Genomic DNA, 20,749 nt, shown 5'->3' with positions numbered 1-20,749 from the left:
AAGATGGCAACGGCCAAAAACTAATATGGTGACGGCCATAAACCAAGATGACGGCGGCCAAAAACCAATATGGTGACGGCCAAAACCCAAGATGGCGAAGGCCAAAAACTAAGATGGCGACTGGCAAAATTCCAGACTCGAGGCTTCAAAAAGGCATCCACAAACCAATGGGTGACATCACGTTGACTACGTCCACGTCTTATATACAGTCTATGATAAAGACTGGAAACGGGGAAACAGCTAGCCTGGCTTTGTCCAAAGGTAACAAAATCCATCTACTCGCACCGCCGAATCTAAACTAATTAACATGTTATATCTTTTTTGTTTAATCCGTACAAAAACCAAATTGTGAAAACGACAAATAGAGGTTTTAGGGGGGGGGCTAAATGTGGGATTTCTTAGCGTCAGGCTACCAGCACAGATTTCAGCAAGCTCACAATAGGATACTGGCATATTGGTTGCATGCAGCACAGAACTTGTTACTTATTCTTGCGATTAAAGTCCTCTTCTCATGATGGCTTTGTTGTCGTGACAACTACACGGAGACGCACTCCGTGATCGATTGCCTGCTCTCTAATGTGGCCCGAGTTCATCCACGTGTGAGAGAGAGAAAGCCCTCGTTGGAAGATGGAGAGAGAGAGAAGGAAAGAGAAGATGAGAGATGTGGAGACTGTAACAGCCGAACTTCAGTGAACTGGACTCTCCGTTGTGTGTACCCATCCTAATCTATCAGCTCATCCTTTAGATTTAGCCTTTGTCTCGTTCAGGCCCGGTTTCAGGTCAGCGAGTGTGCGTGAGATTGTCAGATAGAAAACGAGCAAGAGAGAAGAAAAGCAGCGGCCAGCCTGCGCGATCCTCACAAACACTCAACAGTCGGCTCTGATACTGTATGCTCCGACTACAAACCATTGATTCTGACAGCGTTTGTTCCCCCCCTTCATCCTGCAATGCCTAAATCAGGCCTGTTTATGCAGGCGAGCCGTCCCCGACTGTACATCCATATGAACAGTAAACATTGCCCGGAGCTGGCTGTGTCTCTGCGCTGTCCAAATCTGTTTCGTTACTGCGCGGCTCCGGCACAAAATAAACAAAACAAAAAAAAACTGGCCCAGATGCTGGCAGGAAGTGTTTACACATACACATTTCAAATAATAGCTTTAACCCACAGTAGAGAGCATCAAAAGAAGGCGACAGTGATTTACATATTATTTGTTCCTTGTAGTTGACTTCAAAGTCCACGGCAGAAGAGCTGTATGGAAAATGAAGCTATTTGTTGCAGTGACCTTTAAACAAGAAGAAACACACTTCACACAGTGGGAAATATGTTTGTTTTTAACATTTTCTCACCCATGTGGACCTTGGTGATGCATTTAGCAATGTGAGTGTGTCATACAGTAAATATACGACACCCTACACATCACTCCTATCCATATTTCTAAAGGAACTAGCCAGCGTTTTTTTTATGTTTTATCCTACAAAATAAAAGTCATGCATGCTATTTTCCAAGCTATGTTTTTGCTTAACTTCCACCTTCCAGTCAGCCACTTGTTTCTACTAATTTTAGCATAGTCTAAAAATCAGCTTGCAGACTCCATTACACTAAGCATTTCATTGACTTTATTTCTTTGTCAAAGTTGTGTTATTGCTGCATAAAAGGGCTGTCAATCGATTCAAATATTTAATTGCAATTAATCACGATTGTCCATAGTTAATCCCAAATTAATCACACATTTATTATCTGTTCAAAATGTACCTTAAAGGGAGATTTGTCAAGTATTTAATACTCTTATCAACATGGGAGTGGATAAATATGCTTGCTGTATGCAAATGTATGAATTTATTATTGTAAATCAATAAACAACACAGAACAAATCAGAACTTGGCAAACTGCAGCCCAACAGGCAACAACAGTTGTCAGTGTGTCAGTGTGCTGACTTGACTATGACTTGCCCCAAACTGCATGTGATTATCATAAAGTGGGCATGTCTGTAAAGGGGAGACTCGTGGGTACCCATAGAACCCATTTTCATTCACATATCTTGAGGTCAAAGGTCATGACAGTTTTTCCTCTCTAAAATTTAGCTTAAGTTTGGAGCGTTATTTAACCTCCTTCGCAACAACCTAGATTGCCATGGTTGTTACCAATGGATTCCTTAGGTTTACTAGTTTCATATAATGCCACTCTAGCTTTAATGGGTTAAAGAAATTAGTGGCATTAAATGGCAATGAATGTCTGGTCAAATCTGTAGTCTATTTAACCGATTCGTTGATCATAGAATGTAAATGTATATCGTTTAGGCAAATGACACTTCACATTGTAGAACTTTGGCTTCCTTTGTGAGGTGAAGTAAAGGTTTTGTCAAAAAATATTTACAGTTTATATTTCTCGAAACTTCAGCTCTCATATCATCATTAATATACATAACAAAATGACAACTAGGTTGCATGTAGGGAGTGTTTTAAATATTCCTGTTGGTGCATTCAAAGGACACTCCGAGACTTCGGGGCGTGCAGTGGAACAGCAACCTTTTTGATACAAGAAACAACCAAATTCACATTAACCTTTTCATTTTGTTCATGATTTCCTGATATCAGAGCTCATGAATGAGATACCTCATGGCAGGCGACTCTCATCTCCATACTATCATGTATGCATGTTTGACTTTTTTGTAATACCAGGAAAAATTTCCCCACGGGGACAATAAAAGTATATCTTATCTTATCTTATCTTATAACTGTGCGTGGATAACATCAACTTTTACGTGAAAACAAAAGAGCAAAACCACTGCTATCTTTCTTTTTTCTTGCACATTTTAGGCCTATTGATGACCTTTCACCATCTGAGGAAATACATAAATGTCATAAAATCATCAATGTACATTCAATACAGTTGTCCAACCTGCGAAAAAATCTATTTTTCATGTGGTTGACGTGATATGGATAGACTGTTGGGCAGTTTCCACAAAACATCCCTCTTGGCCTCGGTGGGATTATTATTTTATCTCTGTGCTATTAGGTTGTGTGGGCTCATTCTGGCACCTAAACGGGGCCAGCGGGTGCGGAGGGAGCTGACAAACGCATCAGCAGCGAGCGGAGAATTGAACCCGGGCTAACAGAGCCACGGAGCTGTGTCTAATGCAGGGCCCCGATGCCAGGTTACAGTGAATGGCGCCATTGTGTGTCCCAGGGATCTCTGTGTCCCTCTAACAGAGAGCCACTGTCTGGAACTAACCGGGGGGTAGGATGAGTCAAGCAACCCCCTGGTCCTCTTCCTGGCTGGCTGCTCCCATCACACCGGGTTAAAATCACAATGTGCAGGTAGCAGACCTGGCTGGGAGTCGAATGCAGAAAGGGAGAAAAGAAAAACACAAGGGGGAGAGGGAGAGGTGATTTGAGTCGGGATGAAAGGGATGGCATTTTCAGCGCTGCACTACAAGAAATCTCTCGTGTTAAATCAGAAGCAAACAGCCACTGAGAAGGAGAGAGCGGTTTAGAGGAGCTCAGTGAGGTGGTGCTCATTTGACTCCATGGTTTAAACCCTGTGTGACAGCAGAGAGGAGTTTGACATGTCCACCAGATGTTGTGGGTTTAGACCTGCCTCTTAACCCCCTTCTCTCTCTCTCTCTCATCTCCTTGCTCATGCTCTAGCTATGTGCACTGACTACTGACGAAGACATAACATAAAAACCTTCATTTTTCTCCCCCCAGGGTACCGGCCGTCTCCCAACCAGCGAGTCCTCTCCAGCCACAGGCTACCTGTCCTGCGTCCAGAAGCCTGAGGCCGTGGTGCACGCCATGAAGGTACTACATTCACTTGGTCAATTAGATTTTTAGGGTAAATGGGTGAGAAAACTGTTTGTTGTTCTGATCACCATCACACTAGTTGAAATCTTAGATTTGTACTGTTCCATGTTGACTTCAAGGTACAGTGTGTAGGATTTGGCGGCATCTACACCTCCGTTCACTCCTCCCTTTCCAAGACTGCGGTAACGTGAGCCGCCGAGTGCAAAACCGTGGTAACGCCGTTCTCCTCGCTCAGAGGCCATCCTTACCGTAATAACACTACTAGGAGCAACACAAGTCAGACGGTGGCTGACGGTACCACGGTCACACGTTACCGCAGTTTCACCAAACCCCCAGGAAGAGCGCCGGGCTGTGAAGCAAATTTATTTGTCCGTTCTGGGCATTTCTGCAAATAGATTACCCCGAAATGTTACACACCGTTCCTTTCAGTCCCACTTGTTGCTGCCTATTGTCATTTTGTTTGACTTCATTCATTCAGCCTGTTATTGTTAGCGTTTTTCCAAAATGATGAAAAAGAATAATTTCCATTTTAAAGTTATTTCTGTAAATTGACTTACAGCAAGTTGTTCAGTTGCATTGACCTCATCCATGCTACTGTAATTGTTTCTTTTGACCTCTGAAATTGGTTCCACATTCAGACGTGGATGTGTTGAAACGAGGCTTAAAATGGATAAATATTTCTTTGTTTATATATATTGTTGGAAAGCGCTAAATGAGCTCTTTCTGTTCCAAAAAAGTTCATCTGTGATGATAACAATCTTCCGACTTGAGTTTAAAACCTTAAAGTGAGAAAAGTGAAAAAACACATAGCAGCTTTCGAGAAAAAAAGTTTGGAACAGACACATTTGTGAAGCTTTGATTTTGCTCCCTGTAACATTACTATATTGGTACTTGTCACCAGGTGCTGGAGGTCCACGAGAACTTGGACAAGCAGGTTCCGGAGGACTACGAGGACGACCTCAGTGAGAAAGAGAAGGCCATTGTGCGAGAGATGTGCAACGTGAGTGCAACACTTGCTCCCTGACAATTCCTCTCTTGTGTCCACGATGTTCCTGTTTGTTCTGTCTGTCTTTCTGTCTGTTGGTCAGTTAGTTAGTCCTCTTTCTAACTGGGTGCAAATCAGGTCAGTTTTTGAGCTGCTTTCACTAATGAGGAGGCCTCATTTGGTTTTGGAATGACACTTGCGGCAGTGTCCCGGGCGCAGCGCTCCCTCTCTCGCTTTCTTTCTTCGTATCTATCTCTCTATCTCTGCTCCAAAGCCAATTATATACTGGAAGCCCTGAGTAGAGGCTCGTAGTTGAGCTGTCAGAGCAATTAAACTGGAGCGGCAGGGAAAAGAACACCCCCGCCTCACCCCTCCATTCCCTCCTCTCCTCCGCCCTCCCACCACTCATCTCCCTCCATCTTTCTGTGTCGGTGTTGAAAGGCCCGGCCCGGGATAAAAAGGTCCGCTGATTAGAGAGAAAACGAGAGCAGGGCTATCTAGGCCCTGCAGAGGTATGTGACAGGCCAGGAATCTGGGGAGCACTACAATAGTACCTCTGTAATATCACTGGGGTCCCCCGGGGGCCCCTCTCACTCACTCGCGGAGAGATCTCAGCACCAGCGAGGACAGAGATGCAGAGATAGCTCTCCTGAATCCTGTGTGTGTGTGTGTGTGTGTGCAGTCTCTGCAGCTCAAAGTCAAACTGTGAGCATTTGAAGTTTTCACTCTTGAAGAAGAAAGTCTTTTTTTCCCTCTTCCTAGCCTTACTCTCTCAGTCTCTCAGCCTCTGTGTGTGCCTGTCTCGCTCTTCCTCTTCCCCTCTCTCAACTCCTCTCTCTGCTTGTGTTTGCAGGTGGTGTGGAGAAAGCTGGGTGATGCAGCAGGATCAAAGCTGTCCATCAGACAGCACCTCTCTGGGAACCAGTTCAAAGGGCCGCTGTAGCGCGGCAACCAGAGAGAAGAGAGAGAGAGAGAGAGAAAGAGAGAGAGATCAGGATTTACAGTACCTACACTCACCTGAAAACACCTCTTACTACCTGCGCCTACACAACCCATCATGCCGTGCTCCCTACTGCCTACAGCACCCAGCATTCCTTCAGCAAAAACACTCTTGAGACTGGCTAAGATTAGCTACTACATGGACCTGTTAGTCTGTTATTCACATGCACAACTTTAACATGTTTTTAACTCTCAGTTATGAAGCGTCGACGACTGGCAGCTAGTTTCACTGATTCGCCACTTTTCTTCGTTGATCTCTCTCTGTAAACACTATAAAACACGGTGCCTTCAAATGAAAGTCGTGAGCTTGTGTTTACAACGAGTCGTGTTCAAGTGGTAACTTAAATAATATGCATTTCTTTCCTGCCCCTTACCTCGTAACATCTCTATGCTTTGCTCTAATGCACCCATAGATCGGCGCATCTCGTTGATCCACACGTTTCTTGTGAGACTCACGTGAACTGTGTCGCTTCATGTCGTATTCCGCCCCTGTATGAAACTGAAAAATAACTGGCAAATTTCACCAAAAACTCTGAGAATCGCCTTCCACCGGCTTCTAAATAGTTATAAGTAGTTTCACAGTCTTTGTTGTAGCTGCTCTTCCTTCTTCTTTGTGCTAGTTTCCATCATATTCCGCCTAAATCTGCATAGCTTGTGACTTTGCGGTGACTCGCAATTTTCTCCGTCAGGCATAGCGTTGCAGAGACGATGAAATGTTAACCTGCACTTGACCCCACGTGTGCGCAGTTTGACAGCAAACACAGCTCCGTGATGACAGCCTTCCCTGCTTTTTTCACAGCCATTTGATAAAAGCCAGATTTTTAAAAAGCATCTATCCTGCATTGGTTTGACTTTTGAAAACTAGAGCCGATGAAAATGTGGGACTTTGTCTCAATTTGTGGGACAAGGGATAAAAATGCTGTGCAGTCCCTCGTAAAGTGGAACACCTGGTCACCCTATAAGCAACGGCAATATTAACGTTACTGTCGGCATCTAGAAGCCACGGAGGCTAACAATTTAGCAAGCGGGTAACATAATGCAGTAAATGCAAAGGCATAATGACAGAGGAATACGATAAGGCCGTTGGGAATATCAACATTTTCCTCAGACATATTATAAAATTACAAAAAAACAAAACAATATACAACAAAAATTACAATAGTAACTTAGTATGCAATGAAAAATTTACTTCCAAGGCCTCCGCCATTTCTGACGTCAACAAACACGTGACAAACTCAGAGCTTTCTGAAACTTTCCACTTACGAAGTTGCGAATACCACATGAGCAGGGCTCACGGACTCTTCTCATGAACACAGTGAACACGACCCCCATTTGAAGGCATCAACACACACCACCTTCAGTTCTTTAGCTGTGCTCCATTAAGCTGACGATACGACATGGTTTCAAGCACAGACCCGATGATAAGGCCGCGGGGGGCAGAGATCTCTCCACATGTTGCCGGGATGTGAAGGCAACACCAAGGCGGTATCTTCCGATATAGTACCTCCTATAGAGACCCTAGCTCCTGTCACATGTATCCTCCCTCCTAGTGGTCAACAAGTATAACTAGCATTAGGATTCTAAAGTGTTAACTAATGTGAAACCCACTGTGACCTAGCGCCTTTTTGCTCATAAGACAAGTCTATGGATAATAAAGTCTAGAGATCACTGTTAACTTGTGTATATTGTGTATAAAAACCATAGCACTACTTCATTGTTATTGTTGATTTTACTTTTATTTTGTATTCTAGCGTGGCCATGTGATCAATTATTTAGTTTGAGAAAGCACACACACAACCGGACCTTAAACAGGGTTTGCTTTTGGTAAAAAAAAAAATGGTTTTTTTTATTCTTTTCCAGATGAATTGGTATTATTCCTTCTCTCTGTAACCTCTGAACGTGTATCAAGGCCATTCTGAATCAAAACCATCTTCCATGAGCTAATGGATCATTTTCTGACTTTGTGGAATTAACTAAAAAATTGTATGCTGTGTGCATGCTCGACAATCATTTTCTCAGGTTGGGAGGGCTACAGCTTTACCTTTGCCCATCTGTGACTGCGTGTTTGTGTGCGTGTGTTGGCGTGCATGTGTGTGTGGAAGGAGACTGAATGGCTCTCTAGCAGCTGTAGCATCTGCCTGTGAATCCTCTTCTTCTCTATTGAACCCTGGTTACAACTCGGTTGAAGACTGCTGAAGGCATTTGCTGAATCCATACAAAAAGCCTTGTCCCATTAAAAGACAAATTTCAAGGCCAAATATTAAACTTCAGTTTGGATGGCTCCTAATTCCCTGTTTATTGTTTTATATCTCAGTAGATGAAAAACTTTTCTTAAAGCTCAGTCCTTTTCTGTGGATTCAGCAGGTGTGTTTACGCGGCGCATGTTTCTTAACGTTGAATCTTTTTATTTCTTAGAATACGAGAGATAAGTCTTCCCTTAGATGTCTCCTGAAAACACTAACATTTAAGTATTTCTTGATGTCAGAATGAACAAACGCTGTTTGTCAGAGTATTTATTGCCAGGTTGTCAGATAGAGATGGGAGTGCTATCAGTAACTGAACAGTCATGTTTTTAAATTTATCATATTTACTCAAACTGTAAAGGTATTTGGTAGATAAGATTAGTGACTGGCAGCTCAGGCTCTCCCATCTCTAGTGTTATTTGTTCCAAATTAGAACATTTCTGAGGCTGCCCGCCACGCACCTCTCAAACAACGGGGTCAAAACTAAATCAAAGTATGGTTTTTTAAAAGTGTCCTTTTTTCTAGGAACTGATTTGAAGCCATGATGCAATTTTGAATACTTTATAAATGGCATTTGATTTGAAATGTGCCACATTTTTTTCTTCTGCATGGTGTTTTGATTTGGAACCCAACTGTCTTTCCTTTTTTTTTTATAAAAACATCTATAGTGTTTCTTTTTTTCTGCCTATATGCTAAAACCACACAGTACAGAATCCTAGAACCTACAGCGTACATGTACATTCCTGTAGTAACTAGCTGTATAACTTCTTTTCATGAGATAAGATGAATATTTGGCAGGTGAAAAGAAACCGTGAAATAGGCCACTTTTAGAGAAATCTGGGAGAAAATAAACAAAGTTGGTTAATGATACTGTGAAGTTCTGTCTTTATTTCATGAACCAGGCATGTGTGATGAGTTAGACTGCCCTCTGTTGGCACAGTACTGGAAGTAAAACTGCTGATTTTGTCTATGAAGTTCTGTACATGAGTGATTCCCAACTCCCAAATAATAAACATAACTCGACTAAAACATAGAATTGTGATTGGTGTGATGACTCCTACCTTTCCCTGTCAATCTGCCATGTTTTCCAGATCCCTAGTAGCAGGGGTTTGTTAGGGTCAACTGGCAACACCTGTTCCCAGTCTGTAAAGCCCTCTCGCTGTTACTGGCAGTGTCCCATTAGTTTACCCTTATGACCTTACCCTTATCACTCATGCACACTTACACTCCTGATTGTGCTGACATCCACGCTCCTCAGCTTAATCTTTATTTGATACTTTAATTTACTTAATTCTGTTCAATTTAATTTAATTTAATAAAATAACTTTAATTAACATTTGATCATGGTGCATCTGCTTTTTGTTGTGGCCACTGGAGCCAGGTTATAAAAAATGGGGGGCTATTTGTGAAAACATGAGTTTGGTGCTGCAGGTAGCAGCAGGTGTATGGTGTTGATTGTGCAGCTGATTAGTGACTTCTTTGTCCAGCTGTGTGCTTTGTTACCAGAGCTGCTTTGGGTCTCTGGTTTTGGAAGATTCATGTGTTTTCTGCAGGAAGCATTGGTTTCTGACTTGGGGTCGGACTGTTGTGCTGTTCAGAAGGTAAGCGTTTCTGTTTTGATACGCTGTTTTACGCTGCGATAAAAGCCACAAATTTGGCACAGATGTAGGTTTATATGTTATGAAAAGATATAAATATCGGGGTGTTTCAAATTTGGCCCCTGATGGGCGCGGCAGCCATTTTTCAAAATGACTGCCAAATAGGCGCTACGTAGTCCAAAATGTTGCAGAAAACTGATTTTATGACTCTTGATGATTTCCAAGGTGTTCAAGCTGATTAGATCAGATGTCAGGAGATCACAGACATGTTTTTTCCCCTAGTGTAGTAGTGGTGTTTCCCATTTTGTTCTGTTCTGGGTTTTTTAATTATTATTATAGTGTTGTGGCAACATGGTTAGTGTCAGTTGTTTGTGAACTGTCTTGGGGGCACATCCATGTTATTTTGTGGGGTTGTCTGCTTGCATGTCTGCTGGTTTTCAGTGCATAAATAGACCTTTTTTTCACAGCAGACATTTTGACATGTCATCGTAGGAAAATCTCAGGTGAAATTGATAACATTAACGATGGCTCAGTTCCATTAAGTGTCCCGGTAAGCTATTCCAGTGAGCCAGCATTCACACAATAGTAACAGGGCCTCCCCTAAGTGGAATGCAGCCATCATTAATATTATTAAACGCACCTGTGCTTATCCTATTATGACAATTCAAAATATCGGCTGTGAAATTGGTCCAAACCATAAAAAAACCAAACTGTTCAATGACGTACAAACCAAACTGTGGGCTTGTTGAACCATTGACCACTATTAAATACAGGCCTGCTAATTATTTGATGAGGTGTCAAAGATATAGAGGATGCAATTATCTGAACATAGGCCTTCTTGACCATTATGTAGCCTGCTTCATTTCATGTTTAAAATCAGTGTTATGGCTTTATATAATAGCATTCATTACCATCAATTTATAGAGTTCAAGCATATTGAAGATGGTTGTTTTTCTTCTTCCTAATGTTCAAAACAAACTAAAAAAACAGCATTACAATCCGTTACACCTTTAGTAAATCCCTGCCGCAAGCAACGTGAAGTTTGGTTAGGCAGTTAGGGGGAAATTCACCTGTTGAGGGGTTGTCATTTGCCATAGGCTAAGTGTGTGTGTCTGGAAGTGAACACATTATTTTCTGTGTAAGTATGGCTTCCTTGTCTGAGTTTTTGTTGATGCTCCTACTGCTGTCTTTGTAAGTGCTGTAAAAAGGATCAGCCGATGCAAATAGGCTAGCTGACCATTATGGCATTGTGGCGAAGAAAAACTGTCAGGATGGTGTCTGCACCAGCAGCTGTGCAGACAGCTGGTTGGCTTTTGAGTAGCAGAAAGAGTTGTTAGCAATGCAGTTTAAGCAAGAGACGTTATGTTTAAAAGTGGACATGGAAAAGCAACTTGTGTTAATGAAACTTCAGCAAGCAGAGTAGCTTGAGTTGGAAAAAATGCGGCTGGTGGAGAAGCTTGAGTTGGAGAAACTTTGGCTTGAACACAGAGAATGAAATTGGAGTTAGAACAGTTGTTGTTATGACCTGGCTCGAGTGAACATAATAAAAAGACACTTTTTTTTCTTCAATTTTTATTAAATCAAATCAAAACAAACCAAATAAAGTAAATTAAATTACCAAATAAGGATGAAGATGTATAGCAGGTGTTGACCCTAACGACCAGGTATCTGGAAAACATGGCAGATTGACAGGGAAAACTAAAAAACCTCCATTTGGTTAAGGAGGAAATTACAGTAATTTACAGTAACCTGCCGATCAACCTTAGTCAGTTGTGACACATTAACAACAATTGTAATTGAGAGAACATGAAAAATAGTTGGCAAAAAGTCAAAGATAAATGGTTGAAAACAGATGAAATATGGATAAATGGTGAAATTCTTTCACACACACATACATACAAGCATTTGGGGGCAAAGCCATTTTTGTTGGAGGTGTAACGGGCAGCGGTGTTGTTAATGTGATGTCACTGTGTGTAAATGTATAGATAAAAAGTTGAAATAGCTACTGAAGAAGCTCAAAGTACTTTTAAACAGTGGACATAAAACGTTAACTAAAAGTAATGGATAATGTTAAACTTTTGAAATAAAAGTAATGGATAAATGGATGCATGTTGGTTAAATGAAAACATATTGCAACTATATCCACTTTTATATAATGAATAGCTTTAAATAACATCCAGTTTAATCCACTCATAAGAACATACGAGTGGTGTAGATGAAGAGGTACTTGAATCCATCTGACGAACGGTGGGAGCCACTGCTGTGCATAATGAATCCAGCTACAACATAAGGATCTACACCTTTTTACCTCATACAGATTAAAAACACACTACTCAGTTAACTCCAAAGTAGGAAAAGCAGGTCTTTATTGTCCTAAGTGCCACTCAGACACAAAACCAAAGCTGCGTGCAGGATACAGAAGAGAAGCCAGACTAAGGCACGTATGGATAGAAACTCTCAAAAAGCAATGCCTAAATGAAAAGAACAGATATGTACAAATATACCTTAGACTGTCCAGTGTTAGACACGGTTGGTTTGATGACTATCTAGTTACTGTTATTCTGTCTGCAGTGCAGATTCACTAAAGATAATGGGACAGGAAATAAATGTGATAAAATGAATGCTATGGTAGCAGAAATATCTAGCAACATGACCTCAGTGTTCTCACAGAATAGAAAGTAATATGACAAAAAAAAGGATATACAGCATGTTTGAACAAACTGATGAACATTTCTCAGTGTGATAGTCCTTTTTATATATGACTACTGCATGTCATGAACAACCGTCTCATGATTTTACGCCGTTTTTCTCAGCAAAACTTGAGAAAAGCAAAACAGATTGCAGGGGAAAGGACACTGGTATGACTGAAAATAGGAGGAAAACCAAAATGAGGGTGATAGACTATAGAAGTATAAGAGTCAACATTTGATCTACTCAAAAAGATAAAGTAAAAACAGTACATTTCATCACCCCACAATTAAAGAATGAGTATTGTGTGACAAAACTAAATTCAGGGTGCTAATATTTCCTGGTGCATTTCCAGAACAATAACAATGAGCAGACAGTATTTGTGATAAGATCCTGGAACTAGATGAAGTACCATCCTGTACATGTTAAAGCTACTTCAGGTTCTCATAACAATACTGTCCAGACCTCACTTTTCCTTTTCAAGTCTATTTATTGTTAAGCCTTCATTAAGAACCTCAACAAAAGTCAAGTGAACAAGCGCTCCCTCCGTTTTCTACCAGCCGAATAACACAAGTTCCTGGTTCCAGTTCAGAGACTGTGGTTTCACTCTCATCTCATCCACCCACCGTGATTCATAGGCATGCCAGGCGGAGGGGGCAGGGGCACCTGTGACTGTCCTGGGGGCACGGGGGGTGGAGGATAACCCCCAGGCGGGAGGCCTATAACTTGAGGGGGCACGTGGCCCAGAGGCATGCGTGGAGGAGGCGGCGGAGGGTAGTTGTTGTAGCCCGGCGGCGGATACGCTGGCGCCAAGTTGGGCGGCGGGTAGTTGGAAGGAGGCGGCGGAGGGCCTGGAGGCGGTTGCGCGGGCGGCGGATAGACGTGGGGGTGATACTGCGGTATCGGGGGCGCGTAGCTGGGCGGCATCGGGGCGTAGGAGGGACCTTCCGTCTTCATCATCGACTGCAGGCTCTGGTAGCCTTCTCCCGACATGTAGGAGCTGGTGGTGGACATGATGTAGTTGGAGGGCGGAGGCGGAGGAGGGCGATGGGGTAAGGGAGGGGGCTTGTGTGGAGGTGGAGCGTGCGGTAGAGGAGGAGCCACTTCGTTTAGCGGTTCTGCTTCCACGGGAGGGGCTGGGGCCGGAGCTTTGCGGTCTACAGGAAATGACAAGGAGAAAACAAATTGTTAAAAAGTTGGCATCATCTTTCTTGTAAAAAAAAAACACGAGGCTACTCATCCACCCCCTCCCCCCCTCCCACACCCCCATGATCTCAAATAACCTCTCCATTCCCAGACTGTGAGCACACAGCTAGACCAAGACTGCAGCCACATAGGAGGTCTCATTATCAGGCTCAAGCACTAATCAGATTGGTCTGGGAGAGGTTGGGAGCATGCGTGTGTTGCGAAACGTAATGTCCAGACGAGTTGCTGGTTATGTAAGCAGACTGAGAGGACTAAAGACTTTGGGTTGCTTTCTAAGCTGGCGTCCCAGGCGGGGGGTTCTTGGCTGCTCAATATGCCAGTATTTGATGCCACACGCAAACAGACAGCAGGGTGTTTGAGAGGATGCCAGCACATACCTGCACTCTAAATCACTCGATCTTCCTCACAATATTACACTGAAGGAAGACGGTAAACAGTCCGGTCTTACCTGGAGGAGGCTGCGATGTAGGCAGAGGGGGCATCGGGCTCTCCAGTCTGGGAATCTTTAATCCAACTTGTTCTGTAGATTAAAACACATTGGTCAATAACGATGCAAAAGCTTTTTTAAATTCAGTGAATGCATTAGGGAACTTTGCTATAGGCTTGAATATTCATAAAATCCTAAAGCCTGCCAGGAAAATACTAATCCCAGACACTTCGGTATATATATCTGTAATCTTGCCAAGACTTTATCTAAATTGAAGTCATGTTAATTAGCAAACTTTTCTTGGAGGTATTTCAGTGGACGTTTTTACAAGATATGAAGTTTTAAAACACAAATGAGCAGAATTTTGCCTTTTAACAAAAGTCTTACCTGGAGCCTTTGGTTCATCTTTCGGGGATGTCTGGAAAAAACAACAACATAAAAACATGAATGCAAATTACTCAGTTCCCACTTTGAGGTAGGTTATGTTGAGCGTATGACACAAGTCAAACACGCACACAAGTTATAGGATCTGTTGGAAATCTTAAATAAACAAATATAGAAATCTAAATCGGGGGACTTTCTAATAGGGCTGGGACGAAACATCTATCTCCCGATTTGATATGTATCGTGATTCTACAAGTATTGCAATTTTTGTTAACTTTTTTAACACTAGACCATGGGAAAAAGTTGAATCAAACACTTCTAGGGACTTTTACTTTGGAAAATATCTAAATTAAGAGTAAAAATGTTTGATTTTCAGCATGTATGTAGACAGAGATATCCTAAAGACAAATATATTAGTCATTGTCAGGCATTATTTATTAATACATTTTACTTCACAAATAAGTGGTATTTTCTTTTTAATATATAAGCGACATGTAATGTTTTATACTTCTGGTGAATATAATCCAATCAATCTTATTTCCATATATGTGTTTTGTAGAGACAGTTCCATTTGTAAACACCTTATTTTGAAAAACAGACGTGGTTACACATGTATACTTCCACTAACTTCGTCAAGTCTGTCTCTAGCTCTTACTTTTAGCTCCATTCTCTCCGTTCTCTTTATACATCCATGGCCAGCTCCATCGGGGCCGTTTGAATGCATTTAACATAAATGTCAGTATATGGGTGCTCTACAGTTGTAGCGTCGGACCGCACGTTACCGCAATACGATAACGGTTCCTGTCCATGACAGAGTTAGCATGCAGCTCTGCTTTTCCTGGCAATGTGTGAAAGACAAAGTGTTTCCATACTTTACTGTACGTGTAGTGTTTATCACTTTGGATTTAAAATGTGAGGGTGCAGGTCGTATCCACGCAGACCCTCCGCCGTTTAATACTTTCTCGTTTCGGCTCGCTGCGGCCGACTGCGGTTTGTTTTGGTTAACGGATAGGGAACGGATATGACGTCATGTTACTCAGACTACAACAATAAAAGCGGTAACTTCCTTCTACCGCCGCATAGATTCAAATGAAGCAAATATTGATTATGGCATTAAAAAAATCTATTTCAAAAAACAAATTGCGATACATGGGTGAATCCATTTTTTTCCCACCCCTACTTACTAGTGGCCTTGGTTTTACACCAAACACAATGCAATTCAAGCCTGTACTCACGTGTGAGCGTTTGAGCTGGCGTGCAGGGCTGCCTCCCTGAGGGGACGTCTTCTTCGGTGGTGGGGGAGGAGGAGCGGGGACTGGTGGTAATCCCTGTGGCATTGGAGGGATGGGGATCTGAGGGACAGCAGCCCTCTCCTTCTCCTGGATCTGCTGAGGAATGGGCTTGTTGCCCTGAGAGTACAGATCCAGGATCTGGTGGCAAATGTCTGGAAGACAAAAGACATGTTTTGTTGAGACATGTCTGAGGAGATGAAACATATCGTAGGAGAAGCAGAAAGTGTCGCGATAAGTACCTTCGAGCAGCTCAACTGGGACGTCCTGCACAAACTGCTCCCACCAGCGGCGTGACGACTGCTTGGCGGTCCACTCCTGGATGTCAAACTTACACAGGCGGCCGGCCAGGTACATGACGGCTACCGCAATGATCTCCGGTTCCCACTGCAGAGACAGCATGGTGCACAGGCTGCCAGGGAAACAGGCAATATGGTTACAGAGAAGAGAAGATGACATGCAACAAAGGGCCCTGGCTGCATCTTAAACCACTAGGCTACTATGACCATAGTACATATAATAATTCATTAATTATAAACAAACACTTCCGAGACCGTAAAGCCCGTTTATGTAATATTTTAACGCAGATATTTACTAGCCAGCAGGTTAAGTGATAGTTTTAAAATACAAAGCGTATCCCTGACACACTGTACTACAGAAGAAGTCATCTGTAATCCAAAGAGAGTATCACATGCCAAATGCTCACCTGTCATTGACAAAGGTCCACGCCATTTGTAGCACCTTGCACACTTTATTCTTCTCTCCTTTAACAAGAAGAAAAAAGATCCATAAGCTTTCCAGATTTCTAGAGCCATCAAGCATCACCCTCTGTGGATAATACTTATCCCGTCGTCTCACCTTTGAGCTGCTTGACATAGCGCAGCAGGAACATGTAAGGGTGCTCCACCTGCAGGTCAAATTTGATAGTCTGGAGCAAAATTCTCTCCAACACCATCACCTCCTCCTGTTGAAAAAAAGATACCTTAAATATCCCTGTTGGTGAGAACACACTATACACTACTACAACTACACACTGGCATAACCTGGAGCTTTAACATCACATCTGACTAGTGACTTGAAAAAAGGTGCATCACAGCATCATATAGTAATGTAATACGTAGATTTTTCTGAGGCTCTGTAGTCTGGCCTAGTTTAGATCAAATTAAACTATGGTGTATGGAAACCACTGCATGTTACCAGCTGTTGGCTGCCCTGCAGTATACATGGATTAAAATGAGAAAAAAAAACGACACAACTGATACTGAAAATATATGATGAATTCATACTGTTGCACATAATGAATAATAAATGTAGTAAGAACGGGTCATTCCAATATGGGGAGTTTAAGAGGTAAACTGGTCCGAATCAAACAACCAATCAAATCTTAATTTATTTACTAGTGTGCATTTTTTTTAAACTTTTGCCATTATGAGTGAGAAATAACTGGGGTGAGATTTCAGGTGAGGGTCTATCTCTCCTTTACTTAAACCTTTATTTTTGTAATTTGGTGAAAAATCAGTGTGTGTCCCGAGTCCTGAACTGACCATTAAATTTCATCTTTCATTTGCTTCAGCATCTCCTTGAGGATTTGTTCGAGGCTTTTAGCAGCTGCCATCGCGTTTTGTGTTTTGTTTGTCCCGTGCGCCTTCTTTGTCTCCTTTTAATAACGTGCGTAATCGCTCTTGAGTGCAGGTTAATTGCATTTCAATAAGTCTTTTTCGATTCAAAAGAAACTCCTTGACTGAGACAGTAAAGTCTACTTTGTCCTTGAACTTACAATGGACAGTGTAAACAGGGAAAACGTCTCAAGACAACCGAGTAAAAGAAAAACTGCACCTTCGGATCATCTCCAAACTGGGCAAACTGCACATCGTTCAATAGGCTGCGGGCTGTTTTGATGATGTCTTTACACTTCTTTGGAGTTTCCTCCACTTTCCCCGCCAGGAAAAGACAGCAAGCACCCGTCACCTGTCGGGACACAAATCACAACATTAAACACACACATTTAGTCTACTTGAAGGAAGAGTGGGAAAACTCTATTCGCTGAACTTACATATCTGGGGAACTGCTTGAAGGAGTGGAACATGTAGAAGCGGTGGAAATATATGATGCCGGTTGCCAGTGTGTCATAGTGTCTGATGACTGTCAAGGATCTCACGGAAACAATTGTAATAATAATAATAATAATAATAATAATTAATACAGGTAATGTGAATAATTAGAAATAATTACTCACTGTTGCAAGAACATATTAATGTAACTTCTGTGGAAGTGTAGCGTAAAGGCAGAAGAAGGACACAGTATTTTAGTTGTATAAGTTCTTCAAAGTTTGGATGCTGTTGGGATGTATTTCATTAGGCACTAACAGAAATAAGTGTCACTGATTTATTGTTTAAGATAGATAGCATTCAAATGAATCAGTCAAGGATACAGGCCAAGTCTGGTCCCCACGTCAAAAATGAAGCGGGCTCCTTCTCTCCGGTACCGGGCCTCTGTGCCAGGGTCCAGGCCTTCAGACTGGGAGGGGGTGTGGGCTAAATCCTTCTTGTCCCAGTACCAGCATGGCTTGATGTGGTCCAGAATTAACTGGCCTGAAAAGTTCTCCTTGAATTCCTTCATTTGCTGAGGAGAGGCAACGGTGGATGGACCCGCTGCACTGGACTGCCAAGATACAATGCATAAAACAGGACTGCAATTATAAAAACACAATTTACAAGCCATTAATGATGAAGATAAGAAGTAGCAACTTCCCCTGAATACTAGCAGTGGTGGTGTAGTTGGCAAAACTGTCAGATACATAATCTCTGTCAGTGTCAGTTTTCCCCTAATTAAGTCTGAATATTTTTTATATCTGGTATATTTGTTTTGTACTTTGCACTAATAACTTTTTTACTAACATGTTTTGCACTATGGAACTGTGATGCTGGAAACTTGAATTTCCCTTGGGATCAATAAAGTTACTATGTATCTATCTATCTTTGCAATACTACTTTTTACATTCTCTCTTTACATGTGCAATATCCCTGTTCATTGTGTGCAATATTACTTATTTTTCTTTTTTATTAGCTTACTTTAACTTTTTTTATTTGACTTATCTTATCTTATTTACTCATTTTACTAAATGTATCTTACTTAATTGTTATTCTATTAGGCACTGGTGCTAGAAATAGTACTTTTTTTTAATTTTATACACTTGAACTTGTTGTAATTTTGTTGTATTTTTGAGCAATCTCTGGCAAAAGAATTTCCTTGAGATCAATAAAGTTATTATCTATCTATCTAAAAGGGGGATAGCTTATTTATTTGGCAACCTGTGACAACCCTGAAACTTGAGCTATAAAAATGAAATCTGAGATTTAAAATCTGTACTTGTATTAATAACAGCGAATGTAAACACTGGATTTAATTAGCACACAAACCATTTGTGTTCATAGTACAAACTAGGCTATATGAATCATTATTGGGTAGATGTTACTAAGCTAACGTCAGCTGTTAACAGCTTACTTAAGAAGAAATCCCCCGAATTAGCATAACGAACCTGGCAACAGCTCACTAGCATTCAATGATATTAGCCTCGGCTAGCTCCAAGCTAACAAGCTAACCTGCTCTGCTCGAGGTCTCAACGCCGCCGAGGCTCCACGTCTAAACTAGGTACAGCTCGAGAATCCTCCCTCTGTTTGTAATGAAACACGACTCTTACCTTTAACATGTAGCCGTCTCAGTAAATCACCCAAAACACCAGACCGCTGTGTGAGTAATCCGCCGCTATTCAGAGAAGTCTGTTAACGAGAGATTCACAACAGTCCCCATTGTAACCAGGACACCGACATTATGGAGGAGCACGTCGGAGTCGGGACGCTGCTGCGTGACGTCATTACGCAGGACATGTGATTAGTGATGGGAATTTCGGCTCTTTTTAGTGAGCCAGATTATTTGGCTCAGCTCACCAAGAAGAGCCGGCTCTTTCGGCTCCCAAACGGCTCTTCGTTTTAACACTTCTGCTTTTTATAATTCAGCCAAATTAAGCGCTGTTTTGACCTATGATTAGTATGTGTGCACATATATCACTTATCAGCCATAGACTCATCCCCCCTTGGCACAAAGCGCCTGGGTCAGTCCTTCATGCTGGTAGCCATCAGGCTCCACAACCAAGGCTGACCCCTAAATGAGAACTATGAGGACTTTAAGAACTTTAAACATGCACTATCTGCAACCATCTTGGACTCTAACCACTGGCGCACTTTACACTTACTTTACACTTTACAATATACATCCTATATACCACTTTATAGACTGCACATATGTACATATTATATTTATTTATTATACATGCTACATTTTTTTATTGACAGACTGCACACACTATGTTCACCCGTTTACTCTGTATCTTTTATATCTCTATTATTGTTTTTATAATTTTTGTATACCTGTATCTCTCCTGTGTTTCACTCTGTTTGCTGATGTTTGCTGATGTTGCTGCTTTGACACCTGAATTTCCCTCCGGGGATTAATAAAGGTTCATCTTATCTTATCTTATCTTATCTTATCTTATCTTATATCACTTAAATGATTCAACATAATTATACTAAACCTTATAATTTCCAGAATATCATAATTTTACATGCTGCTTCGTTTCCGACTGTCGCTTATCTTGTCTGCTATTTGCGCACCGCACTCCTCTCTCTTTTTCTCTCCTCCTCTTCCTCCTGCTCTGTACCTGTAAACCGTCAGCGTGCCGCGCATCCCCACCCCTCCCTGCTTGATGGTATGATCCTTGTCTGTCATCACCTGATTGGCAGCGCGGACGTCATTAACACAACATTCAGTCACAGTCAGTGCATGGAGTGCCCGTGGCGCGGAGAAGATCGTCCTATCATTCTGCCTTGAATTAATTAAAGAAAAAAGAAAGGAAAAAAAACGTCTCTCGGACGGGAGCCGACTCTTATCGTTCACTTAAAAGAGCCGGCTCTTTGAACCGGCTCGTTCGCGACCAACACATCACTAATACACATGTGCTGGGGTTACATTTTTGGATTTACCTTTTTCTCTGCTGTATTAATTTATTCAGCCTAACCTAATCCTGCTACTAGAAAACCCCAAGCAAGATATTACGTGAGAAAAATTTA

At 41.8% G+C, this 20,749-nt stretch overlaps 2 protein-coding genes across 6 annotated transcripts in view; one reads left to right on the top strand and one right to left on the bottom strand.

The window, feature by feature from the left end:
* Positions 1-6,814, top strand: part of ccdc85cb (coiled-coil domain containing 85C, b) — a 54,720-nt gene extending 47,906 nt beyond the window's left edge. For all 4 annotated transcript variants that reach the window (XM_037750764.1, XM_037750766.1, XM_037750768.1 and 1 more), the window contains 3 exons: positions 3,709-3,801; positions 4,706-4,804; positions 5,643-6,814. In XM_037750764.1, coding sequence (XP_037606692.1) covers positions 3,709-3,801; positions 4,706-4,804; positions 5,643-5,732 — 282 coding nt within the window. In that variant the 3' untranslated portion in view covers positions 5,733-6,814. The remainder of the gene's footprint in view (positions 1-3,708; positions 3,802-4,705; positions 4,805-5,642) is intronic.
* A 5,158-nt stretch (positions 6,815-11,972) lies between these two features.
* Positions 11,973-19,489, bottom strand: ccnk (cyclin K). 2 transcript variants are annotated; one of them, XM_037751223.1, is made up of 11 exons: positions 19,324-19,489; positions 18,055-18,312; positions 17,677-17,758; positions 17,460-17,591; positions 16,482-16,587; positions 16,330-16,387; positions 15,866-16,035; positions 15,570-15,778; positions 14,338-14,368; positions 13,972-14,043; positions 11,973-13,474 (listed from the first exon to the last, which is right to left on the bottom strand). In XM_037751223.1, exons 2-11 carry the CDS (start codon positions 18,240-18,242, stop codon positions 12,927-12,929), a joined length of 1,596 nt encoding a protein of 531 aa, XP_037607151.1. In that variant the 5' UTR covers positions 18,243-18,312; positions 19,324-19,489; the 3' UTR covers positions 11,973-12,926. The 2 variants fall into 2 exon arrangements, with proteins under 2 accessions (XP_037607151.1, XP_037607150.1); XM_037751222.1 differs by having other exon boundaries at positions 18,055-18,284.
* Between the last annotated feature and the right edge of the window lie 1,260 nt (positions 19,490-20,749).

This window comes from Sebastes umbrosus, chromosome 18, assembly GCF_015220745.1.
Source record: "Sebastes umbrosus isolate fSebUmb1 chromosome 18, fSebUmb1.pri, whole genome shotgun sequence".
In the NCBI taxonomy this organism is placed as follows: domain Eukaryota; kingdom Metazoa; phylum Chordata; class Actinopteri; order Perciformes; family Sebastidae; genus Sebastes; species Sebastes umbrosus.
Note: the sequence above shows the minus strand (reverse complement) of the source record. Positions and strands in the feature narration are given on the sequence as shown.

Coding starts and splice junctions, on each gene's coding strand:
- ccnk (XM_037751222.1), bottom strand. Junction 17,592..17,676: donor TCAAGCAGTTCCCCAGATAT/GTAAGTTCAGCG, acceptor GTGTCCCGACAG/GTGACGGGTGCTTGCTGTCT. Junction 14,369..15,569: donor GCCAGCTCAAACGCTCACAC/GTGAGTACAGGC, acceptor TGTTTTTTCCAG/ACATCCCCGAAAGATGAACC.